The sequence below is a fragment of the Xenopus laevis genome, chromosome 7L (genome assembly GCF_017654675.1).
Source record: "Xenopus laevis strain J_2021 chromosome 7L, Xenopus_laevis_v10.1, whole genome shotgun sequence".
Taxonomy (NCBI): domain Eukaryota; kingdom Metazoa; phylum Chordata; class Amphibia; order Anura; family Pipidae; genus Xenopus; species Xenopus laevis.
Genome location: NC_054383.1, coordinates 64,285,297 through 64,313,196, shown reverse-complemented (window position 1 = coordinate 64,313,196; position 27,900 = coordinate 64,285,297). Strand labels below are relative to the sequence as shown.

Here is a 27,900-nt window from a genome sequence, read left to right as displayed (position 1 = left end):
TATCATTTAAACGGTGTCAACCAAAAAAGGGATTCGTTTAAACTAAGTGGTCTTTTGTGCACTTTTGTAAGTTACACTTGTCTATTTTCAGTGATTCTTGAGATACGCGCAGTTTCAGCCTACAGGATGCGGCTAAACAGCTTTTCAAAGCTATAAGGCACGGCAGCTATTCACTTCCGGCAATACTACGCTAAGTTTGGATTTACTGCTTTTACGGAAAAGGCCTACGTAGACGGAAGTAGACGCAAGGGAAGCCGGAAGTAGCTTGCCGACGCTGGTTCCACGCTGGTTCCAAGTTTAACTCGGTAGAACGGAGATAGCTCTGCAAAGGGCCTGCTTAATCAAAGTCTAAACCCAAGGATTCCACATTGAACAGCGATCGCAACGCAATTTCTTGTCTAACTGTATTGCAGAAAGAGAACCCTGAAAGATGTCTTTGACTTGTTATAGTGAGTGCAAAAGAAAATCGCAGTAGAATAGCACCTTACCTGATTCATAATTTGCTTGTGTACAATAGTTGATCATTGCATTGCTCCAAATCTGGGGTTGCAGCACACAACTGCTTGTCCTTACACAATGTAGAGCCTGTGTTTCATAACATGCATTCATGCAATATTTACTATATAGATCTTGTAAATTGGGATTCAAAATAAGTTGCCATTTATTACTAGAAAATAAATGTTATTAGATTTGCATTTACGTAAACTGATTTCTATGTGGAGTGTAGTAACTGTGCTTAATTTCTTTTGCAATATCTTGAATTATAGTTTGTATATATTCATGTAGTCATTCAGGAAATGTAAGCTTGTTTAGTAGCTGGGTCATAGTTTGGTTGTAAATATTGTATTGTGAATGTGATTAAGAAATAAGATGCAACTAACAACATATGAAAAAAATTTGAAGTTTCTCTAGCTGTTTTTGGTTGCATACGAAGAACAGAATTATCAGTATATAAATGACTAGACTCCAACCTTAATGAAAGGTGCCAGATACTTGTTGCTTAGGTTCCTACAACTTAAATTTCAGGGCATTTGGCAGTACATGTGTATTTGAACCCTGTTTTTGGATTGCAATATTTTAGAAAATTATACATGTCATAGTTGCAAAAGAAAATGTAATCGTCTTTTTTTTTCTCCCCCTTTGCCTCTAGTCAGTAATGAGGTCACAGACCGCCCATGTATTTCCCCTGTGTCGGGTCATATTTTTGATCGGCGCCTTATTGAAAAGTATTTGGCTGAAAATGGGACAGATCCAGTAACAAATCAGCCCTTAAGTGAGGACCAGTTAATTGACATCAAAGGTGAGTAGAGCCCTGAAGATGTATAATGCTATTTTTTCTTTGTTTTCAGTGACATGACCAAACCCACCCCCCAAAAAGAAAAATTTGGGGTAGAAAGTACTTTAAAGGTCAGTACAGGTATGGGATCCATTCTCCAGAAACCTATTATCCAGAAAGCTCCGAATTACAGAAAGGCTGTCTCCAATAGACAATTTTATCCAAATAATTCACATTTTTTCATATGATTTCCCTTTTCTCTGTAATAATAACAGTAGCTTGTACTTGATCACACCTAAGATATAAATAGTCCTTATTGGAAGCAAAACCAGACTATATGTTCATTTAATGTTTACATGATTTTCTTGTAGACTTATGGTGTGAAGATCCAAATTACAGAAAGATCCGTTATTCGGAAAACCCCAGGTCCCAAGCATTCTTGATAACTGGTCCCATACCTGTATTATTTATTTTAGCACATTGCTGAGTAATGTGAATTGTATATGTCCCCAAACTTTACTGAAATTTTACGGTAAGCATCATTCTGCAATCTGAGATGAATTGTGCATTCTAAGTATTGTGGAGCTAATTCCTTGTTTTTTATGCCTTTGTAGGCCCTGCAAGTGTTCTTTTTACACAATATTAGCATTCCCCGAATGGCGGTCCCTAACTTGTTTTTTTTTTTTTTTTTTTTTTTTTTGAAACACTTTATTTTTCAGTATTTTGAACAACAAATATCAGTAAGCATCCGTGACAGCATTTCACATAGATAAAATGACAATCCAGAAAAGTCACACGAAATAGGCATGAGAGTACTGCACACATTGCAGATTTATCTATGTTGGAAATTGCATACATACTGATATAACAGAAAGAGAGAGACAAAAAAGAAAAAGCAGAAAAAAAGACAAAAGTAAAAACGAAAACAAAAGCAAAACCATAAGAGCAGGCAGAGGACATTATTCCAGTATCATATTTAAAAGGAAGGGCAGGTGGGGAACGGCCGGACAATTACAAAACGTGTGTTTTATTTATTTTTTATGTGCATTCTAGCATTACCTGTAATCAATGTCCATTGAACGCTGTTTTTTCACTGAGGGCTAAATCCTCCCCAGCCAGCAATCAGGCTTTTAAAGGAGAGATATTCCCAAAACAAACGCCCAATTTTAAAAGCATAGGATCACCACTAGTTTAAAGGGCGGGTATGGGGTGCTACAACCACTGAAGCTATGCCACAGCTTCCAGCTAAATATACAATATCAAAACAGGGGGGTTGTGGGAGCACTCTAAAGGCTTTAAAGTATATATATATTAGTATAATAAATGCTATTGCATATGTACCCAAAACAGGGGTTATTTTGTTACAAAGTTATGATCATAAAATTGATAAGCCACCATACCACATCAAGGTAAACCCCGAATGGCGGTCCCTAACTTGCACACACACATACATACACAGTCCAGGTGTGTATCCGCACTCTGACTTGTATCAAGATAAAGGTCCAAACGTGGACCGAAACGTTGGTATGCACAGTGGAATAAATGATTGTTGACCAGTAATATTGGAGTGCTTATCTTCCTTATCGCTATATACTGTATATCACCACCTTCCATAAAGCTACCTTGTAGCTGCCACGGAAAACCAGTGTGCATGAAATAAAACTAACACCAGCACCAAGGGTCTTCATCAAGGGCCCTTTATATGCTCATATTTAATGGTTTTGATGCACTATTCATAAAGAAAAGTGTGGTGGTAATCATACAGTGACTCATTCGTTTAATGATACACTAAGTTACACATGGATATAGAACCACATATATTTAACTACTCCTTAATCACAGCAGAAAATGGACTGATATGTACTTTGTGTGTTTTCACTTCTACTTCTTTGAGCAGTTTATTGAAAGATCTTATGTTTGTTACAGTTGCCCATCCAATTCGTCCAAAACCACCTTCCGCAACCAGTATCCCAGCAATCCTAAAATCATTGCAAGATGAGTGGGTATGTGTATCTGGATCCTTCTCTTTGCACTTTCTCCCCTTAAAAAGCGTTATTCAATAGTCAGAAGATCAGAAACCTTGAATTGTAGGCAGAGAAAGACTTCAATGTTGTAATCTAACCAAGGGTCAATTGTCCAAACTGTAATGGATGCTGTACTACAAGATTTACTAATTGTCAAACCAGCATGAGTATTTTATAGGTGTCTGTCTATAAAATATGTGTGAATTTAAAATAAAACAGAACACACACATTGCACAGCTGATTATCGAGTACACATGTACACTGCATAAACAATATAGTCTGCAGTATTCATACCTGTTGTATTGTTAGTATATAATGTATCAGGTTACCCTTTACTTATTTAACTTAGTACAGGGTAAATAATTTCTCTCTGCTTGGTATATTATATTGATTTCCATAAATGCAAAAGCTTTTTTTAATTTTAGGATGCAGTAATGCTCCACAGTTTTACATTGCGTCAACAACTACAAACCACTCGCCAGGAGCTCTCTCATGCACTCTACCAGCATGATGCTGCTTGTCGTGTCATTGCTCGTCTTACCAAGGAGGTGACAGCTGCCCGTGAAGGTATGAAGTACATAAGGAGAGTGTTCGTATAAAAGGATTATTAAAGATGTCTTAAGAAAAAAAGTATTTTATTTGTTCCCAGAGTGGCATTAAAGGGGACCCGTCACCCAAAAAAATTATTCAAAATCCTATTTTATCACATTAGTTAAGCAAAATGAACTTTAATTACACTATATAAATTATTTGAATCTGTTTCCTTCAGTCTTGGAATTCAAAATGATAGCAAGCAGGCAGCAGCCATTTTGTGGACACTGTTATTTAGGCAAGCCTTGCATCATCTCAGAATCTTGTTTGTGCACCAGAATGGGGGACACAATGCCCCCATCCCCATGCCCTGGCTACACAATTAAATGATGAAGGCGAATGTGGGGAGGGCAGTGACATCTAGGAAGTGCTGAATGGAAAGTGGAAGTAATTGTCTGCCCCGCCTCTATGCCCATGGCATAGAGGAGGGGCAGACAATACTTGATTGACAGCTGAAATTTTTAAATGAGCTTTCAACAGCTATGAATGCTTTAATAAAAAAATGAAATTGGATTTCATGTTTAACCCTTTGCCTGCCAAGCACGTACACCGTACGTTCTGGCAGGCAAGGGCTTTAACTGCCAAGCACGTACATTGTACGTTCTTGCAGTTTAACATGCTGTACTCTGCATCAGCGGCTTTAGTTGCCTCTGCAGAGGTTTAGCAGCATTGACAGCCCCCTGGGCAACAAGGCTGGGGGGCTGTCATGTCGGTCCTGCGACAGGATTGTCGCAGGGCCGACCTAAAAGAGGCAGACACAGCAAATCGCGTGTCTGCCTTGCTGCACTGCTTCCTCCTGCTCACCTCGTGTTCCAGCGACGCCCACACACTTCCTGCTTGCTGTGAATCTGCAGACAGCTTCTCTCTCTTCTCCAGCTCTCAGATCAGCCAAAAACGGTAAGTGCCCTTTATTTTACACACTTACATACACCTACCTACATTATACACACATACACACATATTTTAGTGTAAAAAAACAACAAAAAAAAACGTTTTTTTGAATTTTTCATTTTACACTTATATGCACTTATATGCATTTATATACACTTATATGGACTTATATATACACTTATACACACTTATACACTGTCACACAATTCTTGGAAGTGTACACACATGTATACACATTTTATTTTTTTTACTTTTTCATTTCACCAATTTGTGGTTTTTTTACCCCTAAAAACTGTTTATTTCAGCAGCGTGACTATTGGATAATAGATTTCGGTCACTAATTACGCTGTCGGTGCAGTTATTTTGTTATTTCATTGATTTGCACAATTTTTGTGGTTTTATTGCAATTTTATCCCTGCATTATTGTTCCTTATGTATCTTTAGTATAGTTTTGCTGTTTGGTGCTTTGGTATATTATTTTACTTAGATTGATCCGTCAGAATATATGCTTTCCAAAAATATATGGTTTTCTAGGGTCTTTTTACAGTTTGGGGGTCTTACGGCACATAACGCACAGTTGGGGTTCTCTTTTCAGCAGCTTAGTTGGCCAGCGTGAAAATTCATATGCACATTTTTCATTTGGGGTCGTGCACACCATATACTTTGGTAAATCTATGCATATTGGGCATCAAACTATTCAGTAGACCTCTGATGTCCATATTTGGGGTGATTTTTCTTTGTACGTAAAACATTGTGTGCGATAAATGTGGCAAACTGCAACATTTTTAGGCGATTTTCAGAAATGTAAAAATCTCTATGTTTAGAAAAGTTTTGCAGTTTGGTACTTTGCTGTAGAAAGACGTCTTTATCTTGGTTGTTTTCGTCAGAATGTGTACTTTCCAAAAACATATGGTTTTGGGGGGTCTTAGCTGTTAGGAGGGTCTTGAGGCACATAATATGAAGTCAAGGGTCTATGTTTACAGAAGGCGAATCGGCAGTAGAGAAAACTCATTCACTATTTACATTTGGGGTCCGCACATGCCAGCTGCCTTGGGATATCAATGCATATTGGGCATAAAACTGTTCAGTAGACCCTTGGCATCAGTATTTATGGTGTTTTACAATTGTATGTAAGAAGTTGGGTGAGATAAATGCGGCCAATTGCAATATTTTTAGGCGATTTTCAGAAATGTAAAAACCGTTGCTTTTATTGCCAAATTTAGGAAAGGCTTACGACTTGGTACTTTGGAGTACAAAGACATGCATACCCAATTTGGATTCGCGGGAATGTGTAATTTCCAAAAATATATGGTTTTCTGGGGGGAACATACTTTTTTCTACCTTTGCCCCCCCCCCCCAAACTATGTAAATGTGTTGATTTTGCAGTACCTGAAATGACAGACTATATGGGGGTCTTCCTTTTCGGGTCCCTATATGCCACGTACTTGGGTACACCTATACATATTGGGCATCAAACTGTTCAGAGGACCCTAGGCTTTCATATTTGGGGTGATTTCTCTTGATACCTAAAAGTATGTGGGTAATACGATGCTGCAGGTTAGAAATTTTGAGGTGATTTTTGGAAATATCACCAAAATCACCAAATTTAGGAATGGTTTGCAGCTTTGTACTTTGGAGTACAAAGACATGCATAGCCAATTTAGATTCGTGGGAATGTGTACTTTCCGAAAATATATGGTTTTCTGGGGTGAACTTACTTTTTTCTACTTTTGACCCCCCAAAATGATGTAAATGTGTTGATTTTGCTGTACCTGAAATGACAGACCATATGGGAGTGTCTTCCTTTTGGGGCCCCTGTATGCCACGTGCTTGGGTACACCTATACATATTGGGTATCAAACTGTTCAGAGGACCCTAGGCTTTCATATTTGGGGTGATTTGTCTTGATACCTAAAAGTATGTGGGTAATACCATGCTGCAGGGTGGAAATTTTGAGGTGATTTTTGGAAATTTCACCAAAATCACCACATTTAGGAATGGTATGTGGCTTGGTATTTTGGAGTACAAAGACATGCATACCCAATTTGGATTCAGGGGAATGTGTACTTTCCGAAAATATATGGTTTTCTGGGGTGAACTTACTTTTTTCTACTTTTGACCCCCCCAAAATGATGTAAATGTGTTGATTTTGCAGTACCTGAAATGACAGACCATATGGGGGTGTCTTCCTTTTGGGGCCCCTGTATGCCACGTGCTTGGGTACACCTATACATATTGGGCATCAAACTGTTCAGAGGACCCTAGGCTTTCATGTTTGGGGTGATTTTGCTTGATTCCTATAAGTATGTGGGTAATACGATGCTGCAGGGTAGAAATTTTAAGGTGATTTTTGGAAATGTCACCAAAATCACCAAATTTAGGAATGGTTTGCGGCTTGGTACTTTGTAGTACAAAGACATGCATACCCAATTTAGATTCGTGGGAATGTGTACTTTCCGAAAATATATGGTTTTCTGAGGTGAACTTACTTTTTTCTACTTTTGACCCCCCCCCCCCAAAACGATGTAAATGTGTTGATTTTGCTGTACCTGAAATGACAGACCATATGGGGGTCTTCCTTTTGGGGCCCCTGTATGCTACGTGCTTGGGTACACCTATACATATTGGGCATCAAACTGTTCAGAGGACCCTAGGCTTTCATATTTGGGGTGATTTTGCTTGATTCCTATAAGTATGTGGGTAATACGATGCTGCAGGGTAGAAATTTTAAGGTGATTTTTGGAAATGTCACCAAAATCACCAAATTTAGGAATGGTTTGCGGCTTGGTGCTTTGTAGTACAAAGACATGCATACCCAATTTAGATTCGTGGGAATGTGTACTTTCCGAAAATATATGGTTTTCTGGGGTGAACTTACTTTTTTCTACTTTTGACCCCCCCAAAACGATGTAAATGTGTTGATTTTGCTATACCTGAAATGACAGACCATATGGGGGTCTTCCTTTTGGGGCCCCTGTATGCTACGTGCTTGGGTACACCTATACATATTGGGCATCAAACTGTTCAGAGGACCCTAGGCTTTCATATTTGGGGTGATTTTGCTTGATACCTAAAAGTATGTGGCTAATACGATGCTGCAGGGTAGAAATTTTCAGGTGATTTTTGGAAATGTCACCAAAATCACCAAATTTAGGAATGGTTTGCGGCTTGGTACTTTGCAGTACAAAGACATGCATACCCAATTTAGATTCGTGGGAATGTGTACTTTCCGAAAATATATGGTTTTCTGGAGTGAACTTATTTTTTTTACTTTTACCCCACCCTAAAACGATGCAAATGTGTTGATTTTGCAGTATCTGGAATTACAGAACTGATAGCTCAAATGAGGTGTCTACATTTTAGGGCCCCTATATGCCACATGCTTGGGTACACCTATAGATATTGGGCATCAAGCTGTTCAGTGGACCCCAGGCTTTCATATTTGGGGTGTTTTACATTGATACCTAATGATATGTGGGAGATATGATTCTGTAGATTGGAAGCTTTGAGGTCATTTTTCAAAAAATTCACCAATTTCTATAAAACATTATAACTTTAGGAAACAATTGCAACTTGGTAGTTTGGAGTACAACGATATGTTTACCCATTTTTGATTCACCAGAATCTGTTCTTTCTAATAATGGGTAGTTTTCTAGGGTAAACCTACTGTTAGTGGAATGTTTGGCCTTGAAATCATAAGTATGTCGTTATGTGGAGAGGTGCTTTGGAAATTTGGTAGTGTACTGCTTGTAGATTTTGATCTATACAAGTGAGAAATCTCCATAAAACTATATATATTTGGTATTGCCGCGTTCAGGAGACATAGACCTTTCCAAATCAGCTGTGTTCTCATACATAAAGTAAATAATGTTTCTGATATATGTGATTGTTCTTTGTGAAACATGATTTTTTTCATTTACTTACTTTACTTAGAAGCCTATATTTTTTTACAGAAGTAGAATTACACCAAAATTCTTGCATATTTTGAAAGTTCAGGTTGTCCTGAAAAAAACAATATATTGTTTTCCTGGGTAAACTAAAAGACCGCCCCAGGAAAGGCCCTTAAAGTGAAAGAGTGCAAAATATCTAAAAACTGCTTGGCAGTAGATGTTCGCATCTAGGACAAAATGGCTGGCAGGGAAAGGGTTAATTTGAAAAGGACTTTTATTATAAATATTTTTGTATCTGGGTGACAGGTCCACTTTAATAACTCTTGAATACTTGAATGCATTATTCTTGGTTGTTGCTTTGAGTAAGATATTCAGATTTGTCTTTCAGAACTTTTACTGCATAAGGACAGTATATCAGAGTATGGCAGTTTAGAGTTTCTTATTTTTAACATACACCTGTCTTGCATTAATACCATTTATAAAAATGTAACTAGTTAACGTTACATTACTCTTAGTACACATAGTGGTCTGACATATAAAAAGATGTCTTTACAGTCCACTTTATGGGAGTTTGTCATTTTCTAAGACAGTGAGTATCTTTGATTCTGGGACTCTCACCCCAGGGATTGCTTAATAATAAGCTAGCCATCTCTGTGAGGCAGGAAAAAAGTACTCTGCCTCTGCGAAATTAATAAAAATAGGACCCATTTTGTTTGAGGCCTCAACCTTTAGATCATATACTTACCAATACAATTTTTGAAAGACTCTCTTTATATATAAATTAAATATTTTGCAATGCTTTTTAGCTCTTGCTACATTGAAGCCCCAGGCTGGAATATCTGTGCCTCAAGCCAGCCCTATGCCACCGACTGGAGCAGCTGTGAGTAAACATTCCATTTTTGTAGTTCAGTACATGTATTTTTAGTAATGCTTAATGAATTACTTAACTTTCCTGGCAGGGCTCTGCAGAAGCCATGGAACTTGGTGAATTGGTTGGAATGTCAGCAGAAATTATTCAAAAGGTACATATTTTATTGTTGAGGTGCAGTAGTCCAAAAAAGGTTTTTTGTTTTTTTATTTTTTTTTTGTTTTTTGCGGATTCTCTAAAGCTCCAATACAGTTAAAATATCCTTACTCTTACAGCTTCAAGACAAAGCAACTGTGCTCACTACAGAACGTAAGAAGGTAATAAGAATTTTAGAATTCTAGTTTATATTGCATTCTGTTTCTGATGTTCATCCATCCACTGTATATACTCTTTTATAATGTCTTTTCCTCTTCTGTTTAGCGTGGTAAAACTGTCCCAGAAGATCTGGTTAAGCCAGAAGAACTCAGCAAATATCACCAGGTTTCCTCTCATGTGGTAAGGGTGCATGTGTTCTTTCTTAGTACTATCCAGCTTGTTCAATCGAGAAGCTTGATTGCCATTTAAAACCAAATAGATCTTGCATAAAATGATCATGGTGATACTGGCATTAACATTTTATCAATATAAAGAATTGTCTCTTAACACACACACAACCAGGAACATGTTTAAATTGGTGTACCCATCCACCTCAACACTACTAGTGTTGGGGTGTATAAAATCAAGGTTAATGTTAAAAAATTTAAAAAAATATTTCTGTCCTTGCTCTTTCAAAAAATCAACACAATTACTCTTGTTGAAACTTTATATATAAATAGTTAATTGATAATGACTTATGTCAAGCTGGAGGCTGCTTAAATCTGTAAAATACTAGTTAAAATGGCACATGGCATGGAATATGCCCAAATTTTTTGGATCATTAGACGAAACCCATCGAGGATCACAATTTCTTCCAATTGTAAAAGGGACGACTGCCATTGACTTATAGATGACCTCGACTGGTGGCTTTGGCTTCAGGGTATAATAAATCTCGAAAAATTTGAGGGTTTTTTTTTTCCTCTAAAATTGCCCAAAAACCTTGGCCCGAAAAAAATCGAGTTAGTAAATATCTCTCTTAATGTAGCAGTTTAACAGATATTCTGTGGAAACCACCCCATATATTTTCTCAAAGGGTGATTTTCATAATAAAATAGTTTTTTTTGTCGTATTAAAATAGGTTTGAAACCCATGTATGTATTGTGTTAAACATTTTTGGATGATCATTTTAACATATACAAACTCAATTCTGAATTTTTCTGTAAAAAAAACAACAGCCTGTCTCTTATTACCACTGTGTATCTGTTTAGGGGCTACACAGTGCAAGTGTCCCTGGTATTTTGGCATTGGATTTGTGTCCAACCGACACAAACAAAACTCTTACTGGTAAGGATATTACCACTTCTTTCTGCTTTTCATTTAATATAGAGAGCAATGTTTAAACTTGTTTTTTCTCTTTTTTTTTTTTTTTTTTTTAGGTGGGGCAGACAAGAGTGTTGTTGTATTTGATGCACTGTCGCAACAGATCCTTGCTACTCTTAAAGGTCATACCAAAAAAGTTACCAGTGTTGTTTTCCACCCTTCTCAGGTATGCTATATAACCACAGGAGAAAACATACTGGAAAAGCGGTGGTTCCCCTGGATCTAACCGTCATGGCAGTTATTGCAATTACAATAAACACCAAGATATTGAATAGCAGGTTGATTAAAACTGGATTAGATGACTATACTTACCAGTCATTACTGAAAAAATATTTTTTGCTGCTTCTGATCTAAGAATGTAACATGAAAAAGAGACACATCACTTGTCAGAGATTACCTGAGATTATAAAAAAATCAGACATCTGATATTTCTTCATATCAGTCATTAACAGAAAGTTTTGACTCTTTATTTAAAATCAAATGGATGTTTTCCCCACTATGTATTTGGTCAGATTTAGTGTTTTAATGTTAACCACTTCTTCTGTTTGTGCTAAACTATCTGATAAACACAATCCTTGTACCTGCTGTGGATTGCTTCAGTGTTAGATGTAGTTTACAACAGATATATGCTGTACAGTATATATTTTAGGTATACTGTCATATGATTTTTTCACAGTTCTCTAAGTTTTTGTGTGTCTTTGTCCAGATGTTTATACTTCAGTCTTTCTGTTTTTTAGGAGCTAGTATTTTCTTCTTCTCCGGACTCCACAATACGGGTCTGGTCTGTTCCTGATGCATCCTGTGCTCAAGTGCTAAGAGCACATGAAGGGGCAGTGACTGGTCTAAGTTTGCATGCAACTGGAGATTACTTGCTCAGCTGTTCTGATGATCAGGTATTTTATAAATTACTTATTTCCAAACAATGGCTAAAGTGATTCCAAATGGTAGGACGAGTTCAGAATTGTAACCTGCCATACACTGAACGCTAACCATGAAAGATGCATATGTGTGATAATGTCTCTTTAATGTACAGTAACTTTCTCTTTTAGTACTGGGCATTCTCTGATGTTCATGTGGGCCGTGTACTCACCAAAGTGACAGATGAATCTTCTGGGTGTGGTAAGCAAACATTTCTTTTGTGGCAGTTGTAGCCATGATGCTTCTACTTACTTACATATGGTCAAAGTGGGTTTCTTGAAAATGTTACACAAAAGTCCAGTTACTTTAGACTTAATTCTACTAGATCCTAAATTACCAGTACACAAACAAGTCCGTTGTATAATAATCTGCTCTTTATTCTAAAGCATAACAAAGGCTGCAGTTTAGGGAAGAGATGCGGTTTATTTATACAGAGCTGATTGTCTCAATTTAAACAAAATTCCCTGTTTATGTGGAGGTGGGGGAGAAATCAGACTATTTTACAATTCATTTTATAATAGTACAATCTTTGAAGAACATGTTTTTTATCTATAAGAGTAACAAAATACATTTTCATGTAAGTCATATTTATTCTGATAATTTTGAGTAAAGGTGTGAATTTGTGTATACTGCCCTTTAAGGACAAGTTAAGGCTAATTCACGTGGGGTCAAACTGGGTGTTCTGCCTCCCTTTCTAAGCATTGAAAGTGTGATCTCTTTAACTTATAAAGTTGTCTTGAGCAATAACTTCAGGAATGTCAGCAGACAGTTGAACTCATATGTCTTAAAAGAAGAAGCCATAGTAGGCTTTCTATTTTTTCCCATGCAGACATTGCCTATGATTACCCAGCCTAGATCCAGGCGTTGGGCAAACGGGGCATCATGAGGTCCATTGATTTGTTGGCAGACCTTGTGCACTCTTGGATATCTCTGCCAAGTAAGAGAAGGATATCAGAATTTCTGTCAAGGGCAGAAAGTAGGAAAATTGTCTCTAGGACCCGGTATATGCAGTGTACATGCCTTGGTCAAGTGATGCAGCCATGTTGACCGGGAGCTGAAGTTTTGGAGAAACCGCTAAGGGGCCTCTTGCATTAGATGCAGCTGAATGGCTTCTGCTATCATTTGCGACATACTTAATGCATTCAAAACCCTTTATGTCTGTTGGACTGCTACAATTTCTCTCACATTAGCCTTTTGTTCTAAGACATGCAACCTTGCCAGAGCTGTAGCATGTTCACATTGCTTTTCCAAGGCCTCCATTTCTGCTTTCTTGTGTGCAGCTTCTGCATCTATGCATGCGGCTTCTGCTTCCATTTCTGCTTTCTTTTGTGCAGCTTCTGCTTCCATGCATGTGGCTTCTGCTTCCATTTCTGCTCTCTTTTGTGCAGCTTCTGCTTCCATGCATGCGGCTTCTGCTTCCATTTCTGCTTTCCTTTGCTCAAAAACTGCCTGGACCCTAGTGAATTCAGCATCGGTGCGTGCCTGAATAAGCTGTTGAAGGAAATTGGAAGATCCCGATTGTAGGGTTTGGAGGATCTCGTGGAGTGTCTACTAGATACAGAACGATGAGATCTGGATTCAAGAAATTGTGGGATTCTCATTTCTGCCTTTGTCTTTGCAAAACTAAGCTGTCTCTGTTTAGATTCAGCTAATCAAATCCCTTTACTTCCTTCTGTGACTCAGCAGTGTTGTACTGCTTTAAGAAGTTGGTATATTTCAAACACAATTGCTGGTCGCTCTCATAGGTAGCAGTTAATTGTTTGAGTGCCCTCGAGTTGAAGAGGATCGAAGGCAGATTGAGAAACGGCAGACATTAAGTTAAGTCTTAGACCACAACTGGTTAATACCAGAAAGCAATTCCTCTTTATCAGTCTCAGACCTTTGCTGAGCCTTCCAAGTCAATTTGGTTGTGCGCTTTGATTTTGCACTGGGCTCAAGGTTTACTCCCTGATCTGGAAGGAATTCTAATTCTTGCTATGGATCAGCTTCCCCAAAATGTGTAGCATTGTGCTGAGACATTGTGCTGGCAGGAAAGGAGGTAGTGCTAAGTCCTTCAGCAGCAGAGAAAATAATCAATTCAGATATAGCTGGAAGTTTGCAGAGCCTGTGTTTACAAGGCAATTCAGTCTCTCTTTAACTTAATTCACAGAATAGCAGGCAGGAGTCAGGATGCCAAACGCTTATGAAAACCGCTATACCATGCATGTATTAAACACAAGCTGATTTGAATGATGAAGCTCCAACAGTCACAACAGGATTGATAAACTGAAAGCTGCTGTTAGTTTGCTGGCACATACAGACTGTATGGCTGTGGCTGTGATGCTGCACTGTCTTTAAGTTGCTATATTACTAGTGTCCATGTATTCACAGTATATTGCAGAGTTATCAAATGATCTTTTGAATAATCTTTTGACTGTTCTGCCTCCCTTTCTAAGCATTGAAAGTGTGATCTCTTTAACTTATAAAGCTGTCTTGAGATAGCAATAACCCCAGGAATGTCAACAGACAGTTGAACTCAATCAGAATGGCACCTTGAAGATTTATTTCAAAACTGTAAGGATCTTGATAAAAGTGAACATCCAGATAGGTCAAAAGATTATAACATGATCCACTCTAGCAATATACTTGTAGTTCAAAACAGACAGAGATCAGAGGGGATAACAGGAGGGGAGATGGAGCAAAACAAGAAAAGCAACCATCAAACAAATTGCATGTGTAACATGAAACTGGGCATACTCTGTAAATAAACTTTAGTACACAATTTAATACACTGGGGATTCCTGCCATTTTTGTTCCCACAGCAGTGGTCCTTTCCATGGCCTTTCCATAGTTAACCCTTTATCATAGGGAAGTGTGCAGTATGCATGTGCCCCATTCCCCCTACCCTTAAATTTTCTAACCGTGGTTTGTTTCTGCAGCTCTCACTTGTGCCCAGTTTCACCCTGATGGTCTAATTTTTGGCACTGGAACAGTGGACTCCCAAATTAAGATCTGGGATCTTAAGGTGACTCTAAATTTAAATTAATTTTCTAAATTTAAATTAATTTTCTTAGCATGTTTTCTTTTTCATTTGTCTCTTCACTCTTGCTTAACTACTGAGTGAATTTTCAGATTTAGATTTGTTTTGTTTGCTTTTATTTCTAGGAACGCTCAAATGTGGCTAATTTCCCTGGACATTCTGGTCCTGTATCATGCATAGCTTTCTCAGAGAATGGTTATTATCTGGCTACAGCTGCTGATGACTCCAGTGTGAAACTGTGGGATCTGCGAAAACTAAAGAACTTCAAAACGCTGCAACTTGAAGAAGGATATCAGGTACGGAGAGGAAATTAGCTATTATAGCTATGAGCTAAAAATATAAATCAACAGAAACTGTAGTGATCTTTCTGACTTCAGCAAACGAGACAGGTTCCACATGACAGTAAAGGCAGAAAAAGTGAATATTTTTTGGGTGTCAACACCATAATGCTTCTAATACTTAATAGTAGCTGTAATCAACATTCGCAGGTTGTCCTCTGTTTTTTGTTTGTTTGTTTTTGTACTTTCTAGTTTTCATATGAAGAAAATGAAAAGATCAAAAAAGAAAAATAAAGCACATTAAGGGTTGAATTTTGTTTTCTTTAAAAGTTCAAGTATTTTTCACTTAAAAATGCCCCAAAGTAGCAAAAAACCTGAATCCAAAAATATTCCAGCTAAAACTTGTCGAATTCATGTAATGGTCAATGGCAGATTGTCCTTTTCCATTTGAAGATGATTTTTGCTTTCACAATTTTCCAGTGTTTTGGGGGGTTTTGACGCTGGTTTCCACTCAAAAACTTGATAAATTAGAGTTTTTAAGTCTATAAACTCAAAATTTAAGGTATTCATTTTTTCGAGTTTAATTGTTAGTAAATTAGCCAAATTCGTGGATGGGAGTTAGGTCGAGTTTGTTTCTGGTAAAATATAAGGGGAAAAAACTTTTTAGTAAATAACCCCCTGAATGTAAAAGGGTCCAGAAAAGAGCAACTAAATAAAGGGTAAATGTTTTTCTCCATGTCTGATTTAAGTGTGATGGACACACTTAGCTGCTTCTTAAAAAAAACAAACTGCTCAGGTTAATGGGGATGTAGCTTTTAATATATAATCTAATGTGTTGATTCAGCAACTCGGGTGAGTGTCTGTGACAACCGCTCACAGCTTTCATCAGTCATAGCGTTAGCTATTCAGTCATCCAAAACGGCTTAAACCATAAACATGTTAGAGTTCATTCATGTATAGCATGAAACGCCCGAAAGCCTCATACATACTTGCATTACCTTTCTTGCAGCTGGCTGGGAAAATCTAATCACTGGTTACATAGTTATATAGTTAAACCGGGTTAAAAAAAGACAAAGTCCATCAATTTCAACCCCTTCAAATGAAGACCCAGCATCCATACACACACCCTCACTACTTTCACATAAATTATATATACCCATATCTATACTAACTATAGAGTTTAGTATCACAATAGCCTTTGATTATATCTGTCCAAAAAATTATCCAAGCCATTCTTAAAGGCATTAACTGAATCAGCCATCACAACTTCACCCGGCAGTGCATTCCACAACCTCACTGTCCTGACTGTGAAGAACCACCTTCGTTGCTTCAAATTAAATTTCTTGTCTTCTAGTCTAAAGGGGTGGCCTCTGGTACCGTGATCCACTTTATGTATAAAAAGGTCCCCTGCTATTTGTCTATAATGTACTTGTAATGTTACTATGGGTTATTGCCCAGGTGCAAATTCGTCTAGTGTTTTATAAATGAGCCCCACTGTCTAAATGTTCTATTTGTAAGTTAACTGCTAATTTGTCTAGAGTGTGCATTTTTGATGCTACGTTTTCAAGGGGTGAGCTGGCAACCAATTTCTTTAATGGACTGATGTTTTTTTCTGTTATTGCAAAATTATTCATGCTACAAAAATGAAGTCAAATGTCACTTTATTCGTTTAAGCAATTGTTCAGTATAAAAATAAAAACTGGGTAAAAAGGCTGTGCAAAATTAAAAATGTTTCTAATTTAATTAGTCAGCCAAAAATGTAATGCGTAAAGGCTGGAGTGACTGGATGTCTAACATAATAGCCAGAACACTACTTCCTGCTTTGAGTTCATTTGGTTCAACTGATTGGTTACCAAGCAGTAACCAATCAGTGACTTGAGGGGGGGGGCACATGGGTCATAACAGTTGCTTTTGAATCTGACTTGCATGCTAAGGATCGACTGAACAGTTATGTGCCATGTGGACCCCATTAAGGTCACTGACTAACTCAAAGTTAAGTAAGCTGAAAAGCAGAAAGTAGTGTTCTGTTGGATTAGACATCCGCTCACTTTAGCCATTTAGATTACATTTTTGGATAACTAACTATATTAGAAACATTTTTTCTAATCTCCACAGCCTATCTGTTTACCCAGTTTTTATTTTTACACTGTACTGTTCCTATACCTTCTATACCACTGAATGTAGCTGACTATTCTTAGTAATGTATCTAATCTAAGAAACATGTCACATGGGTTGAAGTTTGCAGTACAGCCCGTTTATAACAATAGAAGTTGTTTTTCTCCCATGTCTGATTTAAAAGGGATGAGCTGGCAGCCCTCTAAATATAATAACCATACCTCTACCTTCATAAAAACTACATGCAGGGTAAATCTGGAAGCATGACATGCCTACTGATGAAAACCTCTAGTAATCTGCTTAGAAGCATTCTACCAGTACATTCTAAACTATTCAAACCACAGACATAGGGATTTGAAATGCTCTGTGTTTTAAAAAGATAACAAAATCCTTTGTCCTGTTATATGGATCAGAGAACACAGAAGTAGTGTGCATCCATAAAGATTCCACACACCGCAATGCTCATTATTGATTACTTTAGTTCCAGTACAGCAAACCAGTGTAGTGTACAATATCCGTTGCTAAATACCAATCAGTCATACAGCATATGAATGTATGTGTCTGATAAATAATGAAGTTGCCAAAGTAGACACAGCTAAGAGTACTTGACAGTTTCTGTACCTCATAGATTTAGCCTGGAATCCCACTGAAAAGCAGTTGACTCCTGGGTTATGAGATGGAATACATAAACACTACATAGCAAACACAAATCCTTTTTGCTACATACCTCAACATGAGCTCTAGAAATCAGTTTGGCATAGAAGACCTTAGGCTAGTTTATGTGTGTGTGTACATGGTACGTTTTGTGTGACATTAAAGTACAGTATTTTTATGTAAATTACATTTAACACCAAATTCACAAAAAAATTTACTTTTAACATCAAGAAGTTTGATTATCCAGAATAAACCAATTTAATGTAATCTTTTTGAATTTTATGTTGATGCAAGCAAAAAGTTAAGTTTCAAAAAAAAGTGACTTGTGAATGGTACTCATAATATATAAAAGTGATCTATGGAACAACAATTTATCAAAACATAACAATGCCTTATTTATGAAAACAGGAATTAGGCGCTTACAACTGATTTACTCCACAATCTGAATAACCCCCAGCCCCCTTTTTCATAAAAAATGGAGTAGTTACAAAGTAAATTAATTGGAAAATACACCTACCTAACCATCTGAAGTCTACAAAAAAAGTGCAAAAAAGACAAATAAAACCAGTCCCGTGATCAGCTCTATACTCATCTAGAAGTACTTGTGGATAATGAACTTTGTTATGGTAAGCAAGGCCAGTCAGCAGTAACGGCAGGATATGTCCTTTGCTGAAAGGTGTATTTATTTATTTATTGATGGATGGGAGGAGATGATTTGGAGATGTTCAGTTTGGCATTCAGTTCGTTAATAAAACATAACTAACAGAGTCTTGAGAAAGGTGACTAATACAGGGTATTGAATATCTAAGTGAAAAGGGTAGGTTTGATTTTTAGATAATTTTAAACATTTAACTATGTTGAGGGAAAATTGTAGACAACTATTGTTTAAATTGTAAACATACCCCTTTTCAGGTGAAAGTTGACCAGTTGCAGTTACAAGAATTTTGCTTCCTTAACTTTGCCTTGTAAAGAACAGAAATTATGTGGCTGTGTGGTATTGTAGCTGTCAGGGGGATCACTGGTGATGGTGCCCATAGCAACCACTCAGATCTTTGGTTTTGTTTTCTAACTTGTAGGTGACTGTTCAAATCTTATTGTTGATTGGTTGCGATGGGCAACATCACCGGTGATGTTTGTCTCCAAAGTTAGTCCCCATAGTGTGTAGAAAGAGGGACAGTGCAAATAGAGGTGAAAGCATGTGCACCGGCTTTTCTTTTTGTTAAATTTGCTCTTACATTTATATTTTGATTTGTCTGTTTTAAGGTATGCTCTCTGGTATTTGATCAGAGTGGTACATACTTGGCAGTTGGTGGGACAGATATACAGGTTTACATCTGCAAGCAGTGGGCTGAAGTTCTGCACTTCACAGGTCAGTCTCCTTACATCTTCCCTTCAATCTTCTGGTCTGTTAAAGTAAAACTATACCCCCAAAATGAACACTTAAGCAACAGATAGTTCATATCATATTAAGTGGCATATTAAAGAATCTTACCAAACTGGAATATATATTTAAGTAAATCTTGCCCTTTTACATCTCTTGCCTTGAGCCACCATTTCGTGATGGTCTCTGTGCTGTCTCAGAGATCACCTGACCAGAAATACTACAACTCTACCTGTAACAGGAAGAAGTGTGGAAGCAAAAGACACAACTCTGTCTGTTAATTGGCTCGTGTGACCTAACATGTATGGTTTGTTGGTATGTTTGTGAGTACAGTGAATCCTACGATCCCAGGGGGCGGCCCTTATTTTTTAAAATGGCAATTTTCTATTTATGATTACCCAATGGCACATACTACTAGAAAAGTATATTATTATGAAAATGGTTTATTTACATGAAGCAGGATTTTACATATGAGCTGTTTTATGCAATATCTTTTTATAGAGACCTACATTGTTTGGGGGGGTATAGTTTTCCTTTAATGGTATCTTCATAATTTTTATTGGATATTCTGTCCCTAATTCCCACCACTGTGGTTTCTTTCTATTGCTTATTTTCTTGCCTTAAGCCTGGAGGAAACCACCTTTACAAGTCCGCTTTCACCCCAGCCTTATCTTGGCTCCTCTGGTTTGGTTCAATATGTTTTTTTTCGGTGACTTGCTGAACCACTGCACTCATTGTATTTAACCCTGATTAGTGCTGACTCTCCTGTACCTGCGACCAGCAAGCCCTTCATCAGTCTTTACTAGAAGCATTTCTTACTCTGCTATCCATTTTCAGTTTATGTCAACAGTTACTAAAATTACTTCTCTGTTCTTTAGATCACAGCGCTCTTACAACTGGTCTTGCTTTTGGTCAGAATGCCAAGTTCTTGGCCTCCACAGGAATGGATCGGAGTTTGCGTTTTTACAGTCTTTAAATGGATCGGAATCTACCTATCTGCATTCTGTCATTTGCATATTTGTCACATTTCAGGTGTGACTGACATTACACAATTTGCATATGGTTATAATTTGGGATCTGTATAACATGCTTGCAACATGTGTGTACTGCAGCATTTCTGCAGTGTCAAATATTTGGGTTGTACTATCCTTGTTTTGCAGCTGCTCAAGACATTTATTGTGTATGACAGCTCAAGCTGTAGCTTTTTACATGAATGTGCATACTGCCAGAACAACATACTTCAAATATTGTGCAGCTCTAAAAATGTGCAGTGCAGCTGTGTAGCATGTCAGTAGTGTGATCACTGGGGTTAACAATCTCCCTTCTTTCTTGAAAAAGCCTTAGTGGTTGTCTGCTATATATCTGTTGTCTACAGCCTCATTATTCTTAAACTCCTACTTACTTTTTATTCAAAATATTCTCAGTCTCATGGTTGCTGAATAGTATGAATGCACCAAAGGGCTTTTTTAGGATAAAAAGCCTAAATCTGATAGATTAGACCTTCGTGTTATTTAAAAGTCACTCATAGCAATCCTTTGTTAAAAGCCTCATGTTCAGACCTGTTTTATTCCTAAAGAGTAAGTTCTCTTGAATATTTTCTTAGTTCAGTTTTGCCCTCTCCAGCCTGGTCCGGGTTGTTAGATCACAGTAGATTTTCTATATTTATATGTATTTTCCTTTGTATCTTTCAGGCTAAAACCATGAACTGATAAGGTTCAGCCTAACAGTAGAAAGCTGGAAAACTGCACTATAAATGTGTCTGGACCCAATTTGACCACCCACATTCCGGCCCAAATAATGTCCCCAATAGTGCTAATGATAAGATCATAATGAGGGCATAGAGAGAGCTTTTGTCCTCGTCCCATGACAATTTCATTCCTGCCCGATTGGTGTCTTGTGCTGAAGGGGCTGAATCAGCAGTTTAAATCTACCCACATATGGCTGCCTTAAGTCTGTGAACTCTTCTTATTTTATCCTACACCATTTTTTTAAAATAGTAACATAGTAAATTAGGTTGAAAAAGACACATATAAAATATACATTTTCCTTGTTAAGCTCTTTTTTTCTTTTCTTCTAACCTCTGCATTTTGTAATGTATTTTGTATTTCTTAGAAAAAAAATGTGATTAAAAATGTTGATTTAAACATACCAGTTAATTATGTAATTTTTTCCACACAAAAATAATCATGCCACAAAATGTGTACCTTTTTATTGCTTCAGCACCTACTGTTTCAGCATTGTCTGTTCTTTCTTAATGTAACCAAAGTCAAACCCATTTTACATACATAGTACATACCTTATTGTACAATCAAAGGTATGCTAAGCCTTACATATCTTAGTATTATTGCATACAACTGTATGGGTCTGTATGTATATTTTTATTCATATAGCACTACTTGTTTACACAGCACTGTACTGCAGAACAATAAATTAATAGAAGAAATAAGGGGTTATTACAATAATAGAATACAAACAAATGCAAGTACAGTTACGTTAAGATTAAGTGTCAAAGAGGAAGGAGGTCACTGTCTTGTAGAGCTTACAATCAAGTTGGTAGATAACTGAGACTAATAGGAGGATAGTGCTGCAGGTAACAATGGTTGACCGTTCAATAGAAGTGTGTAAAAATAAAACATGCTTTTGAATAGTTTAAAGGAGAAGGAAAGGTCTTCTAACTTGGGGAGTTCCAAAAGTTAGGTTACGTGATCGCATAGGTGTTCCTATCAGAAGGAAACTGCACCGGCTCGGGATTCTTCCAGCGAGCACCACAGAGCGAAAAAGCCAGATCTACTGGCTTTTTCTATGTTCACATTTCTCTCCGGCTTCTTCTATTTTCAAATGCAGATTCATGCACAGTAGAATCAAAAAGCTGATTTTTTCGAGAAAGTTTATCTTTTCACACTACTGCGCATGCGCAGCCGCTATAAAAAAGAAGAAACCAGAAGCTGGAAGATGATTGCTCCGTGGTGCTCGCTGAAAGAATCCCACACCGGTGCAATTTTCTTCTGATAGGAGCACCGGCCCAGGGTTTCAGGTAAGTATATGCAATCACTTGGGGTGCCTAACTTTTGGCACCCCCAAGTTCGAAGACCTTTCCTTCTCATTTAAGCTTTGGTGCCTTATAGGAAACTGGACAGCCATGTGCATCTTTACTATGAACAACAAGCAAAACTAACTTAAGGAACAGTTCAGTGTAAAAATAAAAACAGGGTAAATAGGCAAAATAATAAATGTTTCTAATATAGTTAGCCAAAAATGTAATGTATAAAGGCTGGAGTGACGGGATGTCTAATATAATAGCCAGAACACTACTTCCTGGTTTTCAGCTCTCAAACTCTGACAAAGTTAATGAGCATGACATCAATAAAAATTGTAAAGGGGAGAAGGACCAGTTTTTTTTTTTTTAAGGTTTTTTTATTTTGCATTTATAACAATAAACAAACAAACATTATATCATTTGTGGTTCCATTTTCTTATAGTTGTCATAGTATAGTGTGAGTATTTCACATAATTGAGTCCTGTACATTAGTATATACTCTAATTCAGTTATTATACTGTTGCTATTGCTCCTAAATCCCATGAATATGTGATAGAGGTAGTTATGCCAGTTATCTTATCCTTCTTGATATGAAGGCTCCACCATAAGGTTTGGATTCAAGGGCATGACCAGATGAGATGTAGATAAGATGCCTCTGAGGCCCTACACTTAGGACACTGTGGTGAGTCTAGTCGGCTCATACGGAACAGCCTATTTGGGGTTAAGTGGAGTCTATGGGGCAAATTCACTAAGCGGCGAACGCTAGCGTTAATTCGCTAGCGTTTGGCATTTTCGTTACTGCGCAAATTCACTAACGAACGCTGGCGTAGTTTCGCTAGTGTTACTTCGCACCCTTACGCCAGGCGAATTTTCGCTAGCGACGTAACTACGCAAATTCACTAACTTGCGCAGTGTACTGAACGCTACCTTTTACGCTAAACTTCCTTCGCGACCTCAGACCTGGCGAAGAGCAATAGAGTAGATAGGGATTGTTTCAAAAAAAGTCAAAATTTTTTTCTAAGTCCCAAAAAACGCTGGCGTGTTTTCTACATTATGGGTGATAGGCTGAAAAAGATCGAAAAAAATTTTGGGGCTCCCCTCCTTCCCCCCTACATTTCCTGACTCATGGCAACTTACCTAGACAGTGGGCACATGTGTAGGGCAAAATAAAATTTATATTTGATGATTTGAAGGTTTTCTAGGCATTTGTAGTGCTGATACGTATTCCTCCATTGAAATTTGAATTTCGCGCCGTATGCAAATTAGCCTTCGCTAGCGTAACTTCGCTTTACATAGCGAATCAACGATAGCACAACTTCGCAACCTTATGCTACCCCTGTGCGCAACTTCAGATTTTAGTGAATTAGCGCTGGCGAAACTACGCCTGGCGAAGTGCGGCGAAGTTGCGCCTGGCGCAACTTCGAATCTTAGTGAATTTGCCCCTATGTAGGATCTTGAACTGGATCAGTCTATCTCTGGTTGAGACGAGGTAGTCATATGCCTTATCAGTTGCCTCCTTCCAATCTTCGTCCTCTAGCTCTGGGATGTCTCTGCTCCAGGCTGCACCCGCTGCATTAAATGGAGGTTTAATAGTAGCTAGGAGAAGCGAGTACAGACTGGTGACAAGTTTTTTGGTGGTGGGGGCTTTAAGGGCTGATTCTATCTTAGAGGTTGTGAGATTCATAGCGTTCCCATGAAATTGGGTATTGGTGGAAGGACCAGTATTAGTGTGAAAAGTTGAGTGTGAAAAGTTTTTTGTTAGGTTTAGTTTCAGATGTGATGATTCATCCAGGAGGCATTTGTTATGATGCAATTCTATTCATATTATAGAATCTTGGTTTCAGCTGTTGAGGTTGATTAAAGTCAAATGAGTGGATGAGATTTTCCCAAAGTCAGAGTGTATAGGGAGAATAACAATCAATCAAGTACAAAACCTTGTGGCATCCTTTTATTTAGTGGAAGTGGGAATGTTTTGTTAGCATAAGAAACAGAAAAATCTCTAAAAAGATTCAGACTTTGCATTAGAATAGGAGCATTAGAATAGTGAGTTTTGGTAAACTGAATATCATTTTTAACTCCGCACAAAGCAATCTCAGTATAGTTTGTAGACTGCAAATGATCTCAATTATGGGTGTGTATAAAGTGAATAATATGGGAGAATACAATACATTCCAGGATTAAAGAGGCCAAGAAAGAGTTGTGAGTGTGGATGACAAAAGAAAGGAATAAAGCAAGCATAAGGGGGCTTAGAAAGAAGGAGATAGTTTTAGAGAAACCATAATCATTTAGGGGAGCAGTAATACCAACAGTTCTAGTAGCAAATCAGGAATATTGTGTAGTTCTTTTTTTTTAGTTTTTCATATGCAAGTTTCCAATTTGGAGTTTTAATAAAAAATATCGCCACCAAAGCCAGGCCAAAGGTTCTTGCACCCAAGGCAAGTACCTCTTGTGCCCCTGCCAGCTGTTCACTACAATAGCCTTCCATCCACTCAAGCTCCCATGCACACCACCACCGCAGGCCACTCTGCTTGCCCAGACCCCCCACCTTCACTTTGCCCACTAATTTACCCACTCCTGCTCCCTCTAGTTTGCTGTTTTAGGAACTTGTAATCCAGCACCAGAGCAGGAGCAGAGTATATCTGCCCCCACTTGGCATTCAGTACAACAGTCCACACATGCCACCTCAGTCCTCCCTGCTCCTCCATCCCCCTATTTGTTTACTACTCACTCGTTTGAGCTTTCTGTAACTTTTAAGCCATCACTGGAGCTGTAGCAGAGTATATCATTCAAAGAAGACACGCTGCAACACTCTGAATCTTGTGACAGTGGTTTATTGTGGCAACAAACATGCAATGTTTAAGGCTAGTGCCCTTTTTTAAAGCCGTGGGCAGTAGGACTAGCAGCTTGCGCCCAACTCTACAAGCGGATTGGTATAGTTGAGCATTGTCTGCATTGTGTTGGAGTATATCATTGAGTAACTTTTTTTTTATTGCTTCCTCGAAGTTGCACCCTAGGCAGCGGCTTTTTCTTTAACCCCTAGTATCTGTCAAGACCCCAGTCCTATCAACCACAGTATTAATCTGTTCTGTGACCTTGAAAATTCAGACTAGGGAGAGGCAGCCAACAAAGTCAAATAGTTCTAAACCACACACAGATTTAAGACCATTTGCATTGGTATAGGCTACATCAGTGCTGTCCAACTGTAAATCTGCCTGCTGTGACTGTTTACCTTGTCTAAACTTTAAAAGGTATCACTACATAGATTAACTGACCCCTGCATTGTTTACACCTCAAATTCAGACTGTAAACTCCTGCATTGTTCACACCTGTAACACCTCTATTGTTCACACCCTAAAGCTCTGTACTGTGTACACCTCAGACCCAGACTGAAACTGCCCACATTGTTCACCTGCTCATACCTCATATAAAGGGGCAACAACATTGTGTCACTGTATGCAGTACATCTTAGAGTGGTTTCCTGCTCATTTCTGCCTTCGCTATGCTCCTTGTGTGTGCCATACTCTGCCTGCTCTGTGCTTCCTGTGTGTGCACCATACTTTGCTTGTGCTAATGTCCCTTTGTGTGCCTTACTCTGCCTGCGGTATGCTCCCTGTGTGTGCCATACTTTGCTTGCTCTATGCTCCCTGTGTGTGCCTTACTCTGCCTGCCCTATGCTCCCTGTGTATGCCATACTTTGCATGTCCTATTCTGCCTGTGTGTGCCATACTCTGCCTGGACTATGCTCCTTAGGTGTGCCATACTATGCTTGTGTGTGCCATGCTCTGCCTGTCCTATGCTTTCTGGGTGTGCCATATTCTGCCTGCCCTATGCTTCCTGGGTGTGCCATACTCTACCTGTCCTATGCTCCTTGTGTGTGCCATGCTCTACCTGTGTGCCCTGCTCTACCTATGGAACATAAGCCTGGTAGGGGTTTGTTTTGGGGTTTGTTAGCATTTGAAAATTATTGTTAGGGGCCCCTAAGGTGTTTAATCATGTGGTGGTGGGGGAGGGTGATGTGTTATCCACAGACGAAGAGGAGACATATGGATTTCATATGTCTTAATATGACAACTTTTTCACATATATAGATTCGAGTTTGTGAGTTTTAGCGCAAAAGATTTTGAATCATAGCAAATATTCAAATTCAAACTTTAATAAACCAGACCCTTAGGGGTTTATTTACTAAACTCCGAATGCAAAAATCACGAAAAATCCGTGTTTTTTTTTTTTTTTATAAAATCAGACTTTTTTCAGAATTTAATAAACCCTGAGGATGGAAAAATCTGAATCTGAAAATCCGGCATCTCAGAACGGTCGAGGTTGCATATAAGTCAATGGGAGAAGTCCCAATGATTTTTTGATGTGTGCTGGGTTTCGTGCCATACCCTGGAGTTTTCAGGTGAAAATTCCGAAAAAAACGTGAAATTCGTGAAAATCTGATTATTTTACCGCAAAGCAAATTTTCAGGAAAATGTAATAATAAATAAGCGTAAAAAACCCGAGCGGATTTGATCGGGTTTGTAGCAGAAAGTATTGAGATAAATTCGACTTTAATAAATAACCCCCTTACAGTTGACCCAGCCCTTGACACAAGTTGGGCTCTGGCCTATCTGTATAACCCACCATTAAATATTAAAATTACAAAAGAGGAAAGTAATATTTATACCCTGTTTACATAAATAATTTTTGTTAGAGTGTAATATATTGTGAATAATCAGCTTGAATGTTTTCAACACTGAGGCGGAGATTTGAGCATAAAACGTATTTGTTGTCCTAGATATCTAATATGAAACAACAATGTTTGCATATATTTGTAACCCTGTTATTAGCTAAGGACTGGAGGACCTTGGCCAAAGGTTGGGTCTCCAAAAGGGGTTTGAACTGAGAAAGTCTGAAAACTACAGTACTGAGCTAGAGCAATCACAAATGACTTTCACTGAATATCTCAATGCCATGAAAAATGTAAGACTATTTACTTTAGTAGAATTATAGGGTACATTAGTTCAAGCAGCTAAGGATGGTCTTTTACAGAAAAATGTTATTATCATATACTACAGTGTTACCCATTGTTTGCTTACATATCTCAATTTACAGGGGTCAGCCAGAAGTGAGGAGGCAGATAAGTGCTAATACCAAAAAGGAAACAAGTAATTGATTTAAGGGAAGGGAACATGTGGAGGATATATTTTTACAGTATAAATGGCAAATGGCCATCTTACACAGCAAAAAGGAAGACAGAGAAAATGAAAGGTAAGTATTTCCTTTGGAGTTACTTTATAATGAAGAGATCTTAACTGTGACTGTTGATTTTAAAATTTGGGTAACAGCTCATGAAGTCCCCTAACATCATGAAGGTTGAAGGTCTTAGTTTTCCTGAATAAGACATGTAAAACACATTTCAAATATAGAAACTTTTATTTGGACATAATGCTGGATTTATGGACAGGATACTTAGGCGTGTCCAGAACATACAGTGGCTACAATGACTTCAGTATTTCACTAA

The 27,900-nt window shown here is 38.0% G+C and overlaps 1 protein-coding gene across 2 annotated transcripts; it reads left to right on the top strand.

Moving 5' to 3' along the window:
* The first annotated feature begins 196 nt into the window (after positions 1 to 196).
* Positions 197 to 21,508, top strand: prpf19.L (pre-mRNA processing factor 19 L homeolog). 2 transcript variants are annotated; one of them, NM_001087423.1, is made up of 16 exons: positions 303 to 449; positions 1,151 to 1,300; positions 3,203 to 3,279; positions 3,726 to 3,867; positions 9,479 to 9,552; positions 9,632 to 9,694; positions 9,816 to 9,857; positions 9,961 to 10,035; positions 10,884 to 10,959; positions 11,052 to 11,161; positions 11,733 to 11,888; positions 12,045 to 12,114; positions 14,832 to 14,917; positions 15,058 to 15,228; positions 19,243 to 19,348; positions 20,239 to 21,508. In NM_001087423.1, exons 1-16 carry the CDS (start codon positions 431 to 433, stop codon positions 20,334 to 20,336), a joined length of 1,515 nt encoding a protein of 504 aa, NP_001080892.1. In that variant the 5' UTR covers positions 303 to 430; the 3' UTR covers positions 20,337 to 21,508. The 2 variants fall into 2 exon arrangements, with proteins under 2 accessions (XP_018097765.1, NP_001080892.1); XM_018242276.2 differs by lacking the exon at positions 19,243 to 19,348 and having other exon boundaries at positions 197 to 449; positions 20,239 to 21,354.
* Positions 21,509 to 27,900: the final 6,392 nt, after the last annotated feature.

Bases quoted from the DNA above. Each gene is read 5' to 3' on its own strand.
- prpf19.L (XM_018242276.2), top strand. The intron at 1,301-3,202 runs GTGAGTAGAGCC...TGTTTGTTACAG, and splicing joins CCAGTTAATTGACATCAAAG to TTGCCCATCCAATTCGTCCA. The intron at 15,229-20,238 runs GTACGGAGAGGA...TCTGTTCTTTAG, and splicing joins AACTTGAAGAAGGATATCAG to ATCACAGCGCTCTTACAACT.